General features: G+C 36.6%; 1 protein-coding gene across 1 annotated transcript in view; it reads left to right on the top strand.

Moving 5' to 3' along the window:
• The window catches only part of SNAP91 (synaptosome associated protein 91), a 174,399-nt gene that overhangs the window by 118,310 nt on the left and 41,134 nt on the right, over positions 1–14,955 (top strand). The window contains exons 13-20 of the mRNA XM_025382349.1: positions 2,130–2,186; positions 2,333–2,500; positions 9,174–9,281; positions 9,914–10,177; positions 10,396–10,473; positions 10,638–10,709; positions 11,118–11,201; positions 12,234–12,317. Of these exons, the coding sequence (XP_025238134.1) occupies positions 2,130–2,186; positions 2,333–2,500; positions 9,174–9,281; positions 9,914–10,177; positions 10,396–10,473; positions 10,638–10,709; positions 11,118–11,201; positions 12,234–12,317 (915 nt within the window). The remainder of the gene's footprint in view (positions 1–2,129; positions 2,187–2,332; positions 2,501–9,173; positions 9,282–9,913; positions 10,178–10,395; positions 10,474–10,637; positions 10,710–11,117; positions 11,202–12,233; positions 12,318–14,955) is intronic.

Here is a 14,955-nt window from a genome sequence, read left to right as displayed (position 1 = left end):
ATGGGCAAAGACTTCATGTCTAAAACACCAAAAGCAACGGCAGCAAAAGCCAAAATGGACAAATGGGATCTCATTAAACTAAAAAGCTTCTGCACAGCAAAGAAACTACCATCAGAGTGAACAGGCAACCTACAGAATGGGAGAAAATTTTTGCAATCTTCTCATCTGACAAAGGGCTAATATCCAGAACCTACAAAGAACTCAAACAAATTTACAAGAAAAAAACAAACAGTCCCATCAAAAAGTGGGCAAAGGATATGAACAGACATTTCTCAAAAGAAGACATTCATACAGCCAACAGATACATGAAAAAATGCTCATCATCACTGGCCATCAGAGAAATGCAAATCAAAACCACAATGAGATACCATCTCATACCAGTTAGAATGGCGATCATTAAAAAGTCAGGAAACAACAGGTGCTGGAGAGGATGTGGAGAAATAGGAACACTTTTACACTGTTGGTGGGATTGTAAACTAGTTCAACCATTATGGAAAACAGTATGGCGATTCCTCAAGAATCTAGAACTAGAAGTACCATATAACCCAGCCATCCCATTACTGGGTATATACCCAAAGGATTATAAATCATGCTGCTATAAAGACACATGCACACGTATGTTTATTGCGGCACTATTCACAATAGCAAAGACTTGGAATCAACCCAAATGTCCATCAGTGACAGACTGGATTAAGAAAATGTGGCACATATACACCATGGAATACTATGCAGCCATAAAAAAGGATGAGTTTGTGTCCTTTGTAGGGACATGGATGCAGCTGGAAACCATCATTCTTAGCAAACTATCACAAGAACAGAAAACCAAACACCGCATGTTCTCACTCATAGGTGGGAACTGAACAATGAGATCACTTGGACTAGGGAAGGGGAACATCACACAACGGGGCCTATCATGGTGGGGGGGAGTGGGGAGGGATTGCATTGGGAGTTATACCTAATGTAAATGACGAGTTGATGGGTGCTGACGAGTTGATGGGTGCAGCACAGCAACATGGCACAAGTATACATATGTAACAAACCTGCACGTTATGCACATGTACCCTAGAACTTAAAGTATAATAGTAATAAAAAATAAATAAAATAAAAAATTATAAGACTTTAAGAAATTGAAATAAACTTCTATAATTTGCCCAGTAGATACCCAGTCATGGTTAAAGGTGATGCTAAATTGTAACAGATATGTGTTTGTTCATTTGACTAAGCAAAAAAAAAAAAAAATTGTTTTCTCAATCTTGTTTGATAAGATTAAGCCACTTCTATTATTGAAGCATATTTGAATTCTGTATAACTAGGCAGTAAATTATAAACTCTAAAAGTCTATAAGCCTAATTGGATGGTCTCATTTCCAAGGACCATAGCCATTTCAGATGTCTCTAAATTTTTCTTGGAGGTTATAGGTACTATCACACATTTTTGTTTCAGGGGACATATTGTAATGATAGCGTTTTCTTCCTGTTGGTGTAAAGCAACCAAATTTTAGCAAATTCATTTTAGTAAATTTAATTTAAATTGTGCATGTAAGATTTGGCATTTCTACAGGCTGGCGATGAACCCAATCGGCTGAAAGAATACAGAGGATTTTTTAAATCCTCATCTTTGGCTCCATAAGAGAGTGTTTTATTTTTATTTTTTTCATGGTAAATTCATATTGCAGAAGCACAAATAAGTGTGTGTTGTGTGTCTGTGTATTTTAAACATGGGAAAACAGTTTCTTTTTATATATGCTTAAAGTGAAATTTCTACTTTTTTGAGAAATATGGGATTACTGCCAGAATTTATTAGAATTAAAATTATTTACCAACATGTATTTGAAAACTCATCAATATTATGTGATCATATGACTTTGATATCTTCATGTATAAGGTTAGCTATAGCACAAGTAGTTTTGTGACCCATTTGCTTGTTAATAAAATCTGGGGTACATGTCTATAGGTGAAACTTGGTCTAGAGGATCTCTAGGTCCCATCTAGCTTGAAAGTTCCATGATAATAGGTAGCATATTTATGTTTTTAATGACAAATGGTGTAAAAGACACATAAAGCTAAGGTTTTTTTAGTTAGTGCCTTATCTGGCTTGGACATTGGTATGGTTGCATGTTTCAACTTTAGCTCTTATTTATTCATATGCTTCCATGCAATGGACATCGATAGACCTTTTGGGAGAGGGTGAGTAAAGCTTTGTTTTTAAACTTTCATTTTGACAGACTTGTGTGTGTAACAACTGTCCTCATTTTGATCATTTGGAGTCTGGTATATCTTTTGTCCTCTGCTTTTCTTCTCTCCATTTGCTGTCTGTCTCTGGTGAAATATAGATTCTTTGGCTGCACTTTCCTCTGTTCCCTCTGAAGCACAGATTTCAGATCCATTTGCACCAGAACCTACCCCTCCTACTACAACTGCTGAAATTGCAACTGCCTCAGCTTCTGCCTCCACTACTACAACTGTTACTGCTGTCACTGCTGAAGTGGATCTCTTTGGAGGTTAGTTAGTCTCGCCGCTATTTTCATGTTCCTTTCAGGATTGCTAAAATTACTTGGGAGTTAAGGTCTTTAAATTTTTTTACGTTATGTAACAGCATGTCAGAGTGTTTAGGTACTTTTTCAATGTTTATTCATGTATATTTATCTTCACTTAATTCATCAACTTTCTCTTCACTTAATTTTAATAATTTTATAGCAGAGATTGCAATGTATCTGGCCTATTTGATTTTCAGGTTTTTTAACATTAGAATTCATGTTGCTACCTTCAGAACTCCTGCCTTTATGTTCCTGCTCTCCAGTGTCTATGTAAAAGTGGTACCAGAGCTCTCTGTCACCTTTAGGTTTATTTAGCTTTTTGGCCAGATTAGAACTAGCCCAGAGAATATTTGGGGAATGTAGGAGGAGCAATACTGGCCTAAGTTATTTCTTAATATTTAGGGCAAAAAATAAGAGTAATTCAGGTTTGGAAGCCTCTGAAGAGAGTTTAGGGATGTGCTTGTTTTTAGAGCTTTAAGCTTGCTCTGTCCAAATAAAAACTTGGGTAATCTTTGGTTTTTGGAACTCTGAGAAAACATCTGAAGTAGCACCTGAAAGGCTGATTGAAAACAGATTTAAGTCAGTCTTTGAAATGATTGTCTAAAAATATGCTTTCCATGGAAATGTAAATTCTGACCCACTAAAATATCTTGGACTCTGCCAGTATAATATGCCCGGACCTGAGGAGCCATGTGAAGCTGGTTTATTCATATATGTATCCCCATCTGTGTGGTGCTAATGTCCACACCTAAAGAAGTTCTTACATCAAACACATACATCAAGTGATGTTATAGTCATTATAGTTTTGTATATCTTCATTACCATATAACATCTTTCCCAGGGCATTTTGAGAATATGGTAAAGAAATTGGGGGAAGAAAATGGTGAGAGCAGGAGAGATTTGGCAGGCTTTGGTGTAATCAATATGTACCCCTGGAAAAATACATTTAACACACTGTCACCTACCACTCTGCTACATGCCATGCTCCAGTCTCTAAGGTTGGCCAACATCATCCAGGACAAGGAGCACTCCACTAGACACATCGTTGTTGCCACTGCTACACAAAAGACATTTTCTGCTGCCTTGCTGTACTGTCATTCCTATTACAGGAGAAATCTGTTTGTAAAAGAGTAGGAGAGAAAGGATTGCAGACCTTTGAATAAAGAGTCACCCATGGTCTGGCGCAGTGGCTCACGTCTGTAATACTAGTACTTTGGGAGGCCAAGATGGAAGAATTGCTTGAGCTCAGGAGTTTGAGACCAACCTGGGCAATATAATGAGACCCTGTCTCTGCAAAATAATTAAAAACTAGCCAGTTGTGGTGGTGCACACCTGTAGTCCCCGCTACTTGGGAGGCTGAGGCAGAAGGATTGCTTGAGCCCAGGAGGTGGAGGTTACGGTGAGCCATGATCATGCCATTGCAATTTAGCCTGAGTGACAGAGCAAGGCCCTGTCTCAAAAATAAAATTAAATTAAAAAGAGTCACCCACTATAGAGGGTAGGTTTTCATTTATGCCGCTATATCATTTGAAACCAAAAATTTTAATTTTAGCTTACATTTATAAAATCAACTTCCTCTTCCTTCCACAAATCTAAATCAGGTGGGAAGTAGAGTTTGTCAAAGTTGTTTAGGCCTGACTTAAGGTAAGCCTCTTGACCTCCTTTGGCCTCAGTTCTCCCATCTATACAATTGGAAACTTGGTCTAGAAGATCTCTAAGGTCCTTCTAGCTTGAAAGTTCCATAATAATAATAGATAATACACTTAATAAATGTTTTAATTTAAAATTTATCCTTCCCCCACCCTCTGTTATTGGTGTGGCTATGGGTAGTTTCTCATAGGCTTATCTTAACAGAAAAAAAATGTTAGGAAAATATGGACAGGATGCATAATAATTTTGTGCTGAAACATTTCTACGCCTTAGCTGTTTAGATTTTTGTTTTCAGTCCACTTATGGAGTTGATTACCTCAAAGAAATCAATCAAGTCTATCTTACTTCCTGCATAGCCCTCTAGAATAAGAGAGACTAAGATATTTCTTTGAAATATTCTTTGCACCATTATGCTGTTTTTGTTTCATTTGTTTCTGCTTTGACTATATTCATCAAGTAGAAAAACCTGTATGTTTAGAAAATTTTCATGATGGCATTCTTTATAGCTTTAAATATAAGCTTAAAGGAGGAGTACTGCAGAGAATCATGTAACTTACTGCCAAAGAATGAGACTGTTCTTGTGATTTTATCAATATCCTTTCCAGTCATCTAGCTGATAAATGAGTGTACAATGACAATTACATCTGAAAATCACATCATAATTATTCTATTGATCTGTATAATTCTATAAACTGTCTCCTGGCTTCTGATAGCTATAAAATCTCCATCCTTTATGTTCGGGAGTCTATATATGTCATTATCTGTGTTGTGATTTTCAGTGATTTTCTGTAATTTCTTTCATGCCCTTCATTGGTTTTTAAGAAATTATTCAGAGATTTAATTTTTAATAAAAACCTAAGCTAAAATCTCTTTGGCCATTTTGTGTGACCATTTTTTAAATACTTTGTCTCTCTACAATTGACAAGTAGTAGAACTCTAGAATAATCAGAAAAACAGTTATGTTTTGTTTAACACAGCATAACTTTACAACTTTAAAACATGCCTTTTTGAGGTCCTATGCAATATATATAGCAACTAAGTAGATTTCTTTAGAAAGAAAGCTTAATAGATTTTAATTTTAGAAAGATGGCTAGTTTCATCTCTATGAAATATTAAAACTGTTAATGTATTTTAGTACTATATTTAAATTATAAATTTTGAAAATAATAAATTTCTGTTATTTTTTAAAAAGAAATATTCTGATTGATACACAAATAATGTTTTAGTCCTTTCAATGTAAGTAGTTCATGTAAGTCATTAAAAAATTTTTGTCAGTACATTACATTTATTAAATGCTTCATTTTTTAAAGTGAACTTTTAAGAAATGAGATCTTTTTATGATCATGCAGAACAGGATTGCAAGGCAGTGTTATGCTTTAAAAATTTAGTAAAATTTATAAATATTGACAAAAATAAAAGATAAAATCCTTAAAAATAACCTATTTTATATTGATGCAAATTTTACCAACAATAGCACATTGATTTGAAGAACACAGGGTTTCTCTAAACACTAGAATGCTAAATTGATGCTAATTCCTCTGCACACCAAGGATACTCTTTCAATCAGCTGTGTCAATTTGTGAGCAAACCTTCATGAGGTTAGTAGTCTGCAAACATTAAACCAGTTGGCTGGAAAACCAAAGAACTTACCTCAAAACCCTGATCACATTGGGTATATGTTGGTCAAAAAACTAAGTTCACCAACCTTCCTTAAAACCAATACTTAAACACTTCCAACTAGATTTCATGTAAGAGCCGTATAACCTGGAACCTTTGGGGACAAAGAGGAACCAGAATGTGACATTTGGGCTGTTGAGAACAATTGGAACCTTTGTGCTGAGTGTGTGATTTAAGATGGCTTCTGTGCCCAAAGTAGATGGGGAGAAAAGGTCAGGCTGGGGGAAACAACAGTTCTCATGAGAGAGGTAGTCACATGATAAAAAGTTTGAGAGGAAAATTCTTTCTTAGAGTGCTAGAAGGGAAAAAAACACTAGTCTGCAGCAGTCAGATCAGTTTATGGGTTAAGGCCTAGACTGAGTCCATAATTGAAGAACAGCGAACAGCAGGAGCATGCATTTCTAGGAAATAGCACTGGTTGAAAAACTGACAGAATGTAGAAATTAACTGCAAATAACATGAAAAAGAGAACTGAACTGGAAATAGCTTTAGTTTACAATACTGGAAAGATAATGCTGCCATTTATAATGAAAAAACTAGATATTAAAAAAAAGTTTCATTTGTTTTTTAACAAATTCAAATTCTCTCTCTCACAGTTCTGGTGGCTGACTGAGCTCAGCTGGGCAATTCTCACTCAAGGTCCCTTTTGTGGCTGCAGTCAGACAGTGATTGGGCCTGGTACCATCTGGACACTCATTGATGTCTCCTTTGGGGCTAGGAAGATTCAAACAGCTGGGGGTGGGAGCAGCTGCAGCTCCTACCTTTAAGAAAAGTTCTGACAGGTGTAGATGAATTAAGTTGATAATATTTAGTTTCAAGTAACAAGAGAAGCATTAAAAGGAGACATCTTGCTGACAAGGGGATTTTTTAAAACCCTCTTCTAAGGATGTAGCTATAACAATATGGGCTTTATCTCCTTACACATAAGTGATAACCTAAAGGGGTCAGCCCATAAATATCTATTTGATCCCTGGCACTAATGTAACTGATGTTTATTCAGTTATAAAGAAGGGAGTAATATAGTAGAATGAGGCATATTTCATAAAAAATGCAGTACAGTGGCTAAACACACAAAGCTCAGTCAGACAGCTCTGAGCCAAATCCTAACTCTGCCATTTTCTTACTGTGTAACTTTAGTCAAGTCATCAGACTTTTAAAAAATAATAATTTTTAATTGAAAAAGTTTTTTTTTTATATATATATATATATAATGTACAGCATGATGTTTTGAGGTATGTATACATTGTGGAATGGCTAAGTTGAGCTAATCAACATATATACATTGCCTCACTTATTGTTTGTGATGAGAACACACACGCTTTGAGCTTTGGTTCTGTTATCTACAGAATGGAGACAGTAGAACCTAAATCACAAGATGGCTACAGAAATTAAATTTAATAATGGCAATGTATATGACTGCTATGTGTTTCTACTCTTTGCAGTATTATTGGCCTCGGTTCCAAATTTTATAGGAATGAGAAAAAAGAAAACAACTAACCTGACTCATGGCAAAATATTTACAGCCCTCCCAAAATCTCTTCATACTTCTCTTATATTCTTCTGCCCCACTCTTAGGGGGTGTGTTGCCCTAAGTCCTCAAGTATAGTATCCTTAACATGGCATTTAGAAAGTATGCCTACCTTATCCCTTGATGTATTCTTCTTTCTTTAGTTTTATTAATTTGGCCTCTCAGCTGACCTGACACTCAAAACATATATTCGTGGCCAGGCATAGTGCCCTAGGCCTGTAATCCCAGTACTTGAGGAGGCTGAGGCCAGAGGATCACTTGAGCCTAGTAGTTCAAAGCTATAGTGAGCTATGATAGTGCTGCTGCACTCCAGCCTGGGCAACAGAGCAAGATTCTGTCTCTAATAATAAATAAGTTGAACATATATTTCCTCAGTATAACCAAGAGGAACAATCAGATCAGATTAATCCATAAGATATGAACAACTGATGTCCTGTTGTCCCTTCTAGGGATATTTGTGATTTGGTAAAGGGCCTTTTAACCCAAGTAAGTATCTAGTTTAATGTTTATTATTCTGCATAAAACTAGAACTCTGCATTACTAGAGAGTGTTTCATACTCCGTTTGGGACATGCCAGGTCAAACTAAGAAACAAGTATCTTGACAGTAGCATGTCCTAGAGCCTAATATACTAAGTAAATCACCAAGGAAGAGCATATACTGTATAGCACTTCCCAAGTATATATGATAAGTTATTTTCATGACTGAAGGAACAGTGTTCCAGGAAACATGGGTAGATATTGCAGAAGATGTATTTGGGGATGGGAAGTTTAGCAGGTAAGTGACAGGTTCTAGGTGGGTGCTGGTCTCACTCTCCAGGGTTGTCTTATCCTAAGCCTGTCATGCTTATCATGGCTTCATTCCTTCTGTACTTTTGAAATTATAATATCTCTATGCAAGCTCAAGGACTTTTTACCTTAGCTAACATTGTTTGTTGGTAGAAACACACTGGGAAGCATTTGTACACATCAGCCATTTGTAAATTGGGGATTTATAAACTGCGGCTGCTTGTATCTTAATGATATTCTACTATGAGTAATAATATGCTTATAGTCTTAAAATGTGAAACTCTAGTTTTAATCTGTTGAAAATAGATTATTTTTCGAATAACTAGAAAAATGTAATTGCATTATGGTATCATACCCTATTTTTATCTCTTTATGTCTTTAAAATAAGTTATTGGTTATGTTTGAAAATGCTTTTCAAGGATAGTGAAGATTTAACACTTAGGAATGCTTAGTAAACCTTTCATGTTAACACTGTAATTTTGCCTGTACTAGATTATAAAAAGTCTTAAAACTAGAATTATTTACATTGCCATTGTATATTTAATTTTGTTGGCATTAAAGAAAATATTATGTTTGCTAGAAACTATGAGACAGGGACATTTTAATAACACAGTGAGTCAGTATTACCTGGACATGGAAGTTTAATGTCTTAAATTACATAATAAAAATATTTTTTGTTTTAATTTTTACATCCATTTCTAATGATACATAAAACATGCTTCTCAGAGCCCTTATACAATGAGAATCTCATTACTTTTTGGATCCTATTAGACCTCAGCAGTATCAACACTATATCACTTGCATGTTAACTAACATGAAGGTGTGCAAAGAATAATTGTTTTGTGACCACCAACAGTGCATGAGCCATAAAAATGTGTTTTTAAAAATTCATGTTGTATAAGGGAGCCTTCTTCACAATTTAACTTGGTTCTTTTACTATATTTTCTTCTCTTTTTATTCTTTTAATTTCTATTGTTTTAAAAACTGCACCCAAGATGCCTTTGCAGCTTCTCCTGGGGAGGCCCCTGCAGCATCCGAAGGGGCCGCCGCACCAGCTACCCCAACCCCTGTAGCAGCAGCACTTGATGCATGTTCAGGAAATGGTGGGTTTAAAGTCATTAGCCAGTCTGTTATTTTTCTGTCCTAATGTAAAACCCCCATAGTTAGAAGTGGCCATATGTTTTTCTAATTTTATTTTCTTCTGAGTGTAAAGTGTCATTCATCATAACTGAATAAATAATGCCAGCATTTAAAACATTAAGACAATGAAGTACATACTTATCAAAATTGACAATTTCTTAAGATTGACAATTTTTGTCAGTGCAAGTATGCTGTCTTAATGTTTTTTTTTTCTAATGCTATATTGTACTCTTTTGTAACATTGAGTTCAAATATATTGGCATGTTTTAATGATTTTCAAAGCTACCAGATTGACCAAATTAAGTGAAGATTTGAAGGATAGCAATCTCTGATCCTAGACTGTAGGTTAATCTTACAGCACTTTGCAAAGTGCTTTAGTTTGCTAACTTGTGGTACCTACTAAGTTTCCCCTTTTCTTTAGAAAAACATCCTAATCACTAACCCCTGCCAATAGGATAGTAGTTAAATCCAAGGAGCCTCACACCTAGCTAGTGTGTAAATATCTGTGTAGGGTGTCTCTTGCCATAGTTATGACGCTGTCTCTTGTCTCTTTCCTTACTGATGCTGTGTGTGTCTCCACTTTCCTTTCCAAAAGACCCCTTTGCCCCGTCTGAAGGTAGTGCAGAGGCTGCACCTGAGCTGGACCTCTTTGCAATGAAGCCACCTGAGACCAGTGTTCCTGTAGTTACCCCTACAGCTAGCACAGCCCCTCCGGTTCCCGCAACTGCTCCTTCTCCTGCTCCTGCCGTTGCAGCTGCTGCTGCTGCCACTACCGCTGCCACCACCGCTGCCACCACCACTACCACCACCTCCGCTGCCACCGCCACCACTGCTCCTCCTGCTCTAGATATCTTTGGTGGTAATTTTTTGTTATTGTTGTCAACTTCTTTCCGTCTAGTGGATTGAATTCTGGTCCTTGAGATGTACTGCATGAAGACTGTTTAATTAAATGGTTCTCTAGAAACCATTTGCTGCTTAATTCAGAGTTCTGCGAAGTGCTAATTCAGGACTAGGAAGTGATGCTGTGTCAGGCTTATTGTTCAAGTTGAGTAAAGGCATGTGTGTTCTTGGTCTTAGATTTATTTGAGTCCGCTCCTGAAGTTGCTGCAGCGCCTAAGCCAGATGCTGCTCCTAGCATAGACCTGTTTGGTACAGGTAAAACCAAAGCAACCCTTTTTTTTCACTTTAGTTTCTTAGATGTTTTCCTGATTAAGCTCTTAGTACTCACCTGTGATAATGCATTTGTTAGATTTTTTACTTTGATTTCAGCTTTCTACTACTTACCTCTGCTTGGTTTTGGTTTGTTTCACTTTTGGAAGATGCTTTCTCCTCTCCACCACAAGGGGCCTCTCCTGTGCCTGAGAGTTCTCTCACTGCTGACCTCTTATCCGGTGAGTGCTTTGCCAAGGTCAGGCCTTCAGAGATGTCTTGTGGGAGTAATGCATGGAGAGAAGGATATGACATGAGGGTTTTTCTTGAGTTCTTTTAAATTTAAAATTTATTGGAAAAGAAAAACTCACTCTTGGTACCATCATCAACTGATGAGGGTTAATATTTCAAATCTAAGGCTAGTGAAAATTTTTTTCACACTGAAACTTCTGACCTCAAGGAGTCAAATTTTATTTTGTTCTGGAGAGTGTGTATTTTAAAATCCGTTTGCTTTTCCTTAACTGTTAAGATTGTCTACAGTCTTTCTGCCTGGAGTGAACCATGAAATCCCAAGATGCCATTTGTCAAGGCTCATGGTTTTCTTTTCCCTTGGGTGACATGCACTTTTTCCTGTCTGTGCCTCACTGCAGTGGATGCATTTGCAGCACCATCTCCTGCAACCACTGCCTCGCCAGCAAAGGTGGATTCTTCAGGTGTCATAGACCTTTTTGGGGGTGCGTATTTCTCCTCCATCAACACTTAGGAATCTTTTTTTCTTCAGAATAATTTTTAGATCTATTTTATTATATTTTATCATTTTTTCTTTAGGCTATATAAACTTCTATCTCTTAAATGTAAACTTAAGTTGTTAAGATCATTTTCATTTCTTTGCCATCATCATCTTCATCCTCATCATTTCATCATAATTTTCAGTACATGACCTAACAAAACACATAATTTTTCACTCGATGTTTTCAACTTTTTGTTCATCCTAATGGAGAATTACCTGACTGGAATTTCCTTCTACTGTTCTTTGGTGATCCTGATCTGTTGGCTAAATCAACATCTCTAAGTTCCTAAAAGCCAAATAAACATGACCTATTAATAAATAATTTAGAAATTAAAACAAGCCAGTTAAAACTGAATATATTTCCCTCTGCCTTTATGTGTTATCTGAGGGCAGAAAGATGTACTGAATTAACTCTTGAACTTAAATACCATCCTTAGAAAGCTTAACCCACGTTGAGTACCTCCTGTACATTAAAGCATCGTGGACATTCCATGATGGGTACATGAGGAATACAAAGATGTTACAGTGTCTGATATTTGGGAGCTCAAGACTTGTGTCAAATAAACACTAAACCTTGACATGTAGGTACAAATAATATTGCTGCTCCTTGAATTAAGTCTATTAATTTTTTAAACATTTAATATAATTTTAAATTGAAAAATTCTGTTTTAATACCTTTAGGTAAAAAGTTTAAAACCTTGCTTCTGTTTTGACAGATGACAGGGTTTGGTCCAAAAATTTTATTCTTAAAAAAAAAAAAAAAAAAAGAATTCCCTTTACTTGTTAATATTTTAGAACTCTTTTTGAGAGAATACCTCTGTGGGAGCATAATTCAATTCATGTGATCATTTCACACACCCACAAAAGACAAGCTCACTGTACACTGTCATGTCTCTGCATTTCTCTACATAATACTTAAATTCCTTACTGTACTTACTTTTTACGCTTTCTTACTTTTCTGCTGCACAATGGATAGATGCGTTTGGAAGTAGTGCTTCTGAACCCCAACCTGCATCTCAGGCTGCTTCTAGTTCATCAGCATCGGCAGACCTACTAGCTGGTAATTCAATTAAAATGGTATTTTGTAGAAATTAAATTTGGATATATTTTTATAAGTAACAATTATAAAAATTACATAAATTACAGGGTGCATGTTTTCTTTTTCTTTCAAGACATGAAATTGAGGGAGGGGGCAAAGGATTGAAAAACTGAATATTGGGTACTATGCTTATTACTTGGGTGACAGGATCAATCATACTCCGAACTTCAGCATCACGTAATACATCCATGTAACAAATTTGTACTTGCCCCCCCAAATCTGAAACAAAATTGAAATTATTTTTTAAAAATAATTTTAAAAGACATGAAATTGAAAATTAAGTCATTGTACAATAGAAGTTTGATTATTTCTCAGGGTTTATGAAATTAGTCTTAAAATTGCAGCTGTATACAAGCCACTTTTGTGGCTTCTTGGATGCTCCAAATCTGCCTTAGTTTCAGTCAACATGTTTCCTTTAGATTATTTAAAAGGTAATATGCTTATGTAACAATTTTTGTCTTGGAATGTCTATGCCCATATTTTTTTAAAGGAATTTGTGGGGAAATGTACCATGATGTTTGAAAATAGGTTTCATAATATATGAATCACTCCACGAGAAACTGTTATAGACTCCTACCATTGGGTCAAAACTGCTATTACATAGACCACCTTTTTTTTTTTTTTTTTTTTTTTTTTAACAAGCTGATCATTTTTCTATGTGAAAGCACATGGGGTGATCTCAGTTCAACAGGGTCATAGTGTGAAATAGATTGGTACAGTTTGCCTAGGATTACTGCTTGTGGCCCAGGTAGTATATATATGATAAAAGGAAACAGTTCAAGGACTCAAAAATGGTAAAAGCCAACTATTGGTCTTCCTTGGGAGCAAGACAGAGTTGTGCTTAGTGATAGCCTTGACCTAGAAATTATTATTTTCATAAGCAAAGCATTATGAAAGACCAGTTGCAAGACCACAGTAGTAAGTTTAAGTTCAGATTATTAGTCAAACTCACAAGATATTGTTGGCTTATCTTACTCTGATTTTACTTAGAAGAGTACGTAACAGGAAGCACAACAGTAGTATCACAGAGCACTCATTCACTCAGATGCAGATTCTGAGGTCCCTCCACAGTCACCACAAGGGATGAATTTTGGTCCTAAGGTTGACAAGGGACTGACAAGAGCATAGGTCACATCACCACTGGGAAGCTGCCATGCATGTCTGAAGTCTTACATCTTAAATACTGTGCTAGTGCTAGCCATGTAGACCTTGATAGAACATATGAATAGTTCCCTTTTTTAGTATGGATATAGCCCATAAAATTACAAGTTATACAATAAACAGTCCTGGCACCAGGTACAGCAAGCTAAGGAACATTTATTCTTGGATTAGTAGTGAGTAATGGCAGATCCTAAAGGATCCTCATCAGCCTTCAGAGTTGTAAGAAGTTTAAGTTGAGGTAAAATCTTTCCTCAGGAAGCTGAAGCAGGTAGTCATAGCCCAGCTGTTAGCCTTTCCTTCCATGGGTAATTCAGACTGGCTATTTAACAGTCTTTCCCAGAGGCAATAGTTCTCTAGTGTCTTTCCCATCCTTTCCAGACTACCTTGATCAAACATGACAGTTTTGTGTGCTGAAACCACTCATACCAGTGACTACCACTAGGTATTTTCCTCAACATTGAAGAACCAGGGACCCACCATGATATTTCTGAGAACTTTGGAAGTTGCAGAGATAATAAGAGGCAGTATACTTAACACAAACCACAGCTGGTTACTTGGTGAAATAAACCACTCGTTTGCCTGGCTTTTCTCCAGGCCTAGATATTCTTATATAAGCTTCAAATTGGCTACAGAAACTTTCAAACTCTTACTAAACCACTAAACTTCATACACATTTTGGGGGTTCAGCAATAAGATTTTAATATGCCACAGAAATAGCATAGTTTTCATAGCTATTTGGGGGATCATGACCTTGTTAACTTTAAAATGAGATTAGCGATTACAAACATTTCGCTTTGAAGTTATAGTTAAGGTTAAAACGGCCCATAAAATCAAATGCTCTGGCCTTTCACAGAAACCTGTGAATTCTTTCTTTCTCTCCTGGGTAACCCATCCCCTGCCACAGATCTCAAATGGGGATTTGAAGCCTACCAGACAGGAGCCTGGCAGAGCGGTCAGCCACTGTTGACCATCTCCAGTGCTGCACAGCCACACTGTCTACTCCAGGGTCCTCCTGCATTGTGGCCCTCTATGCCCTCCAAGGCTAGAACCTGAGATATTGTGTTTCCAAAAGAGCCCAGGACACTGGAAACTGGAGCTGAAAGGCCAAAGCCTGTGGGAAAAAGGAGTGTTCCCATTCAATTCCAAGTCAGAGGTCAGTAACAGAGCCAAGAGGTTTGACCTTGGGGTCCATAATAAGATCTAAAAACACATCTAGAACAAGCCTGAAGGGGTTTGTCACCTGCTGCCAGGTGTAACTGCACATACCTGTGCCACAACTGCACAGCTTGCATGGACAGGTCCCGCAGGGGAAGTGTACAACAAAAGTATGTTAGTTCACTTTACAAAAAATAAAATGATTCAGTTGTGTTGTCCATTTTGAAGTCTTATTAAAATGGGGTAAAAAAGAGGAGAAAATGAGCAATGAAAGTACCCAATA

The sequence above is a fragment of the Theropithecus gelada genome, chromosome 4 (genome assembly GCF_003255815.1).
Source record: "Theropithecus gelada isolate Dixy chromosome 4, Tgel_1.0, whole genome shotgun sequence".
NCBI classification, from domain to species: Eukaryota; Metazoa; Chordata; class Mammalia; order Primates; family Cercopithecidae; genus Theropithecus; species Theropithecus gelada.
The sequence above is the reverse complement of the archived record's forward strand: the minus strand, read 5'-3'. Positions and strand labels throughout refer to the sequence as shown.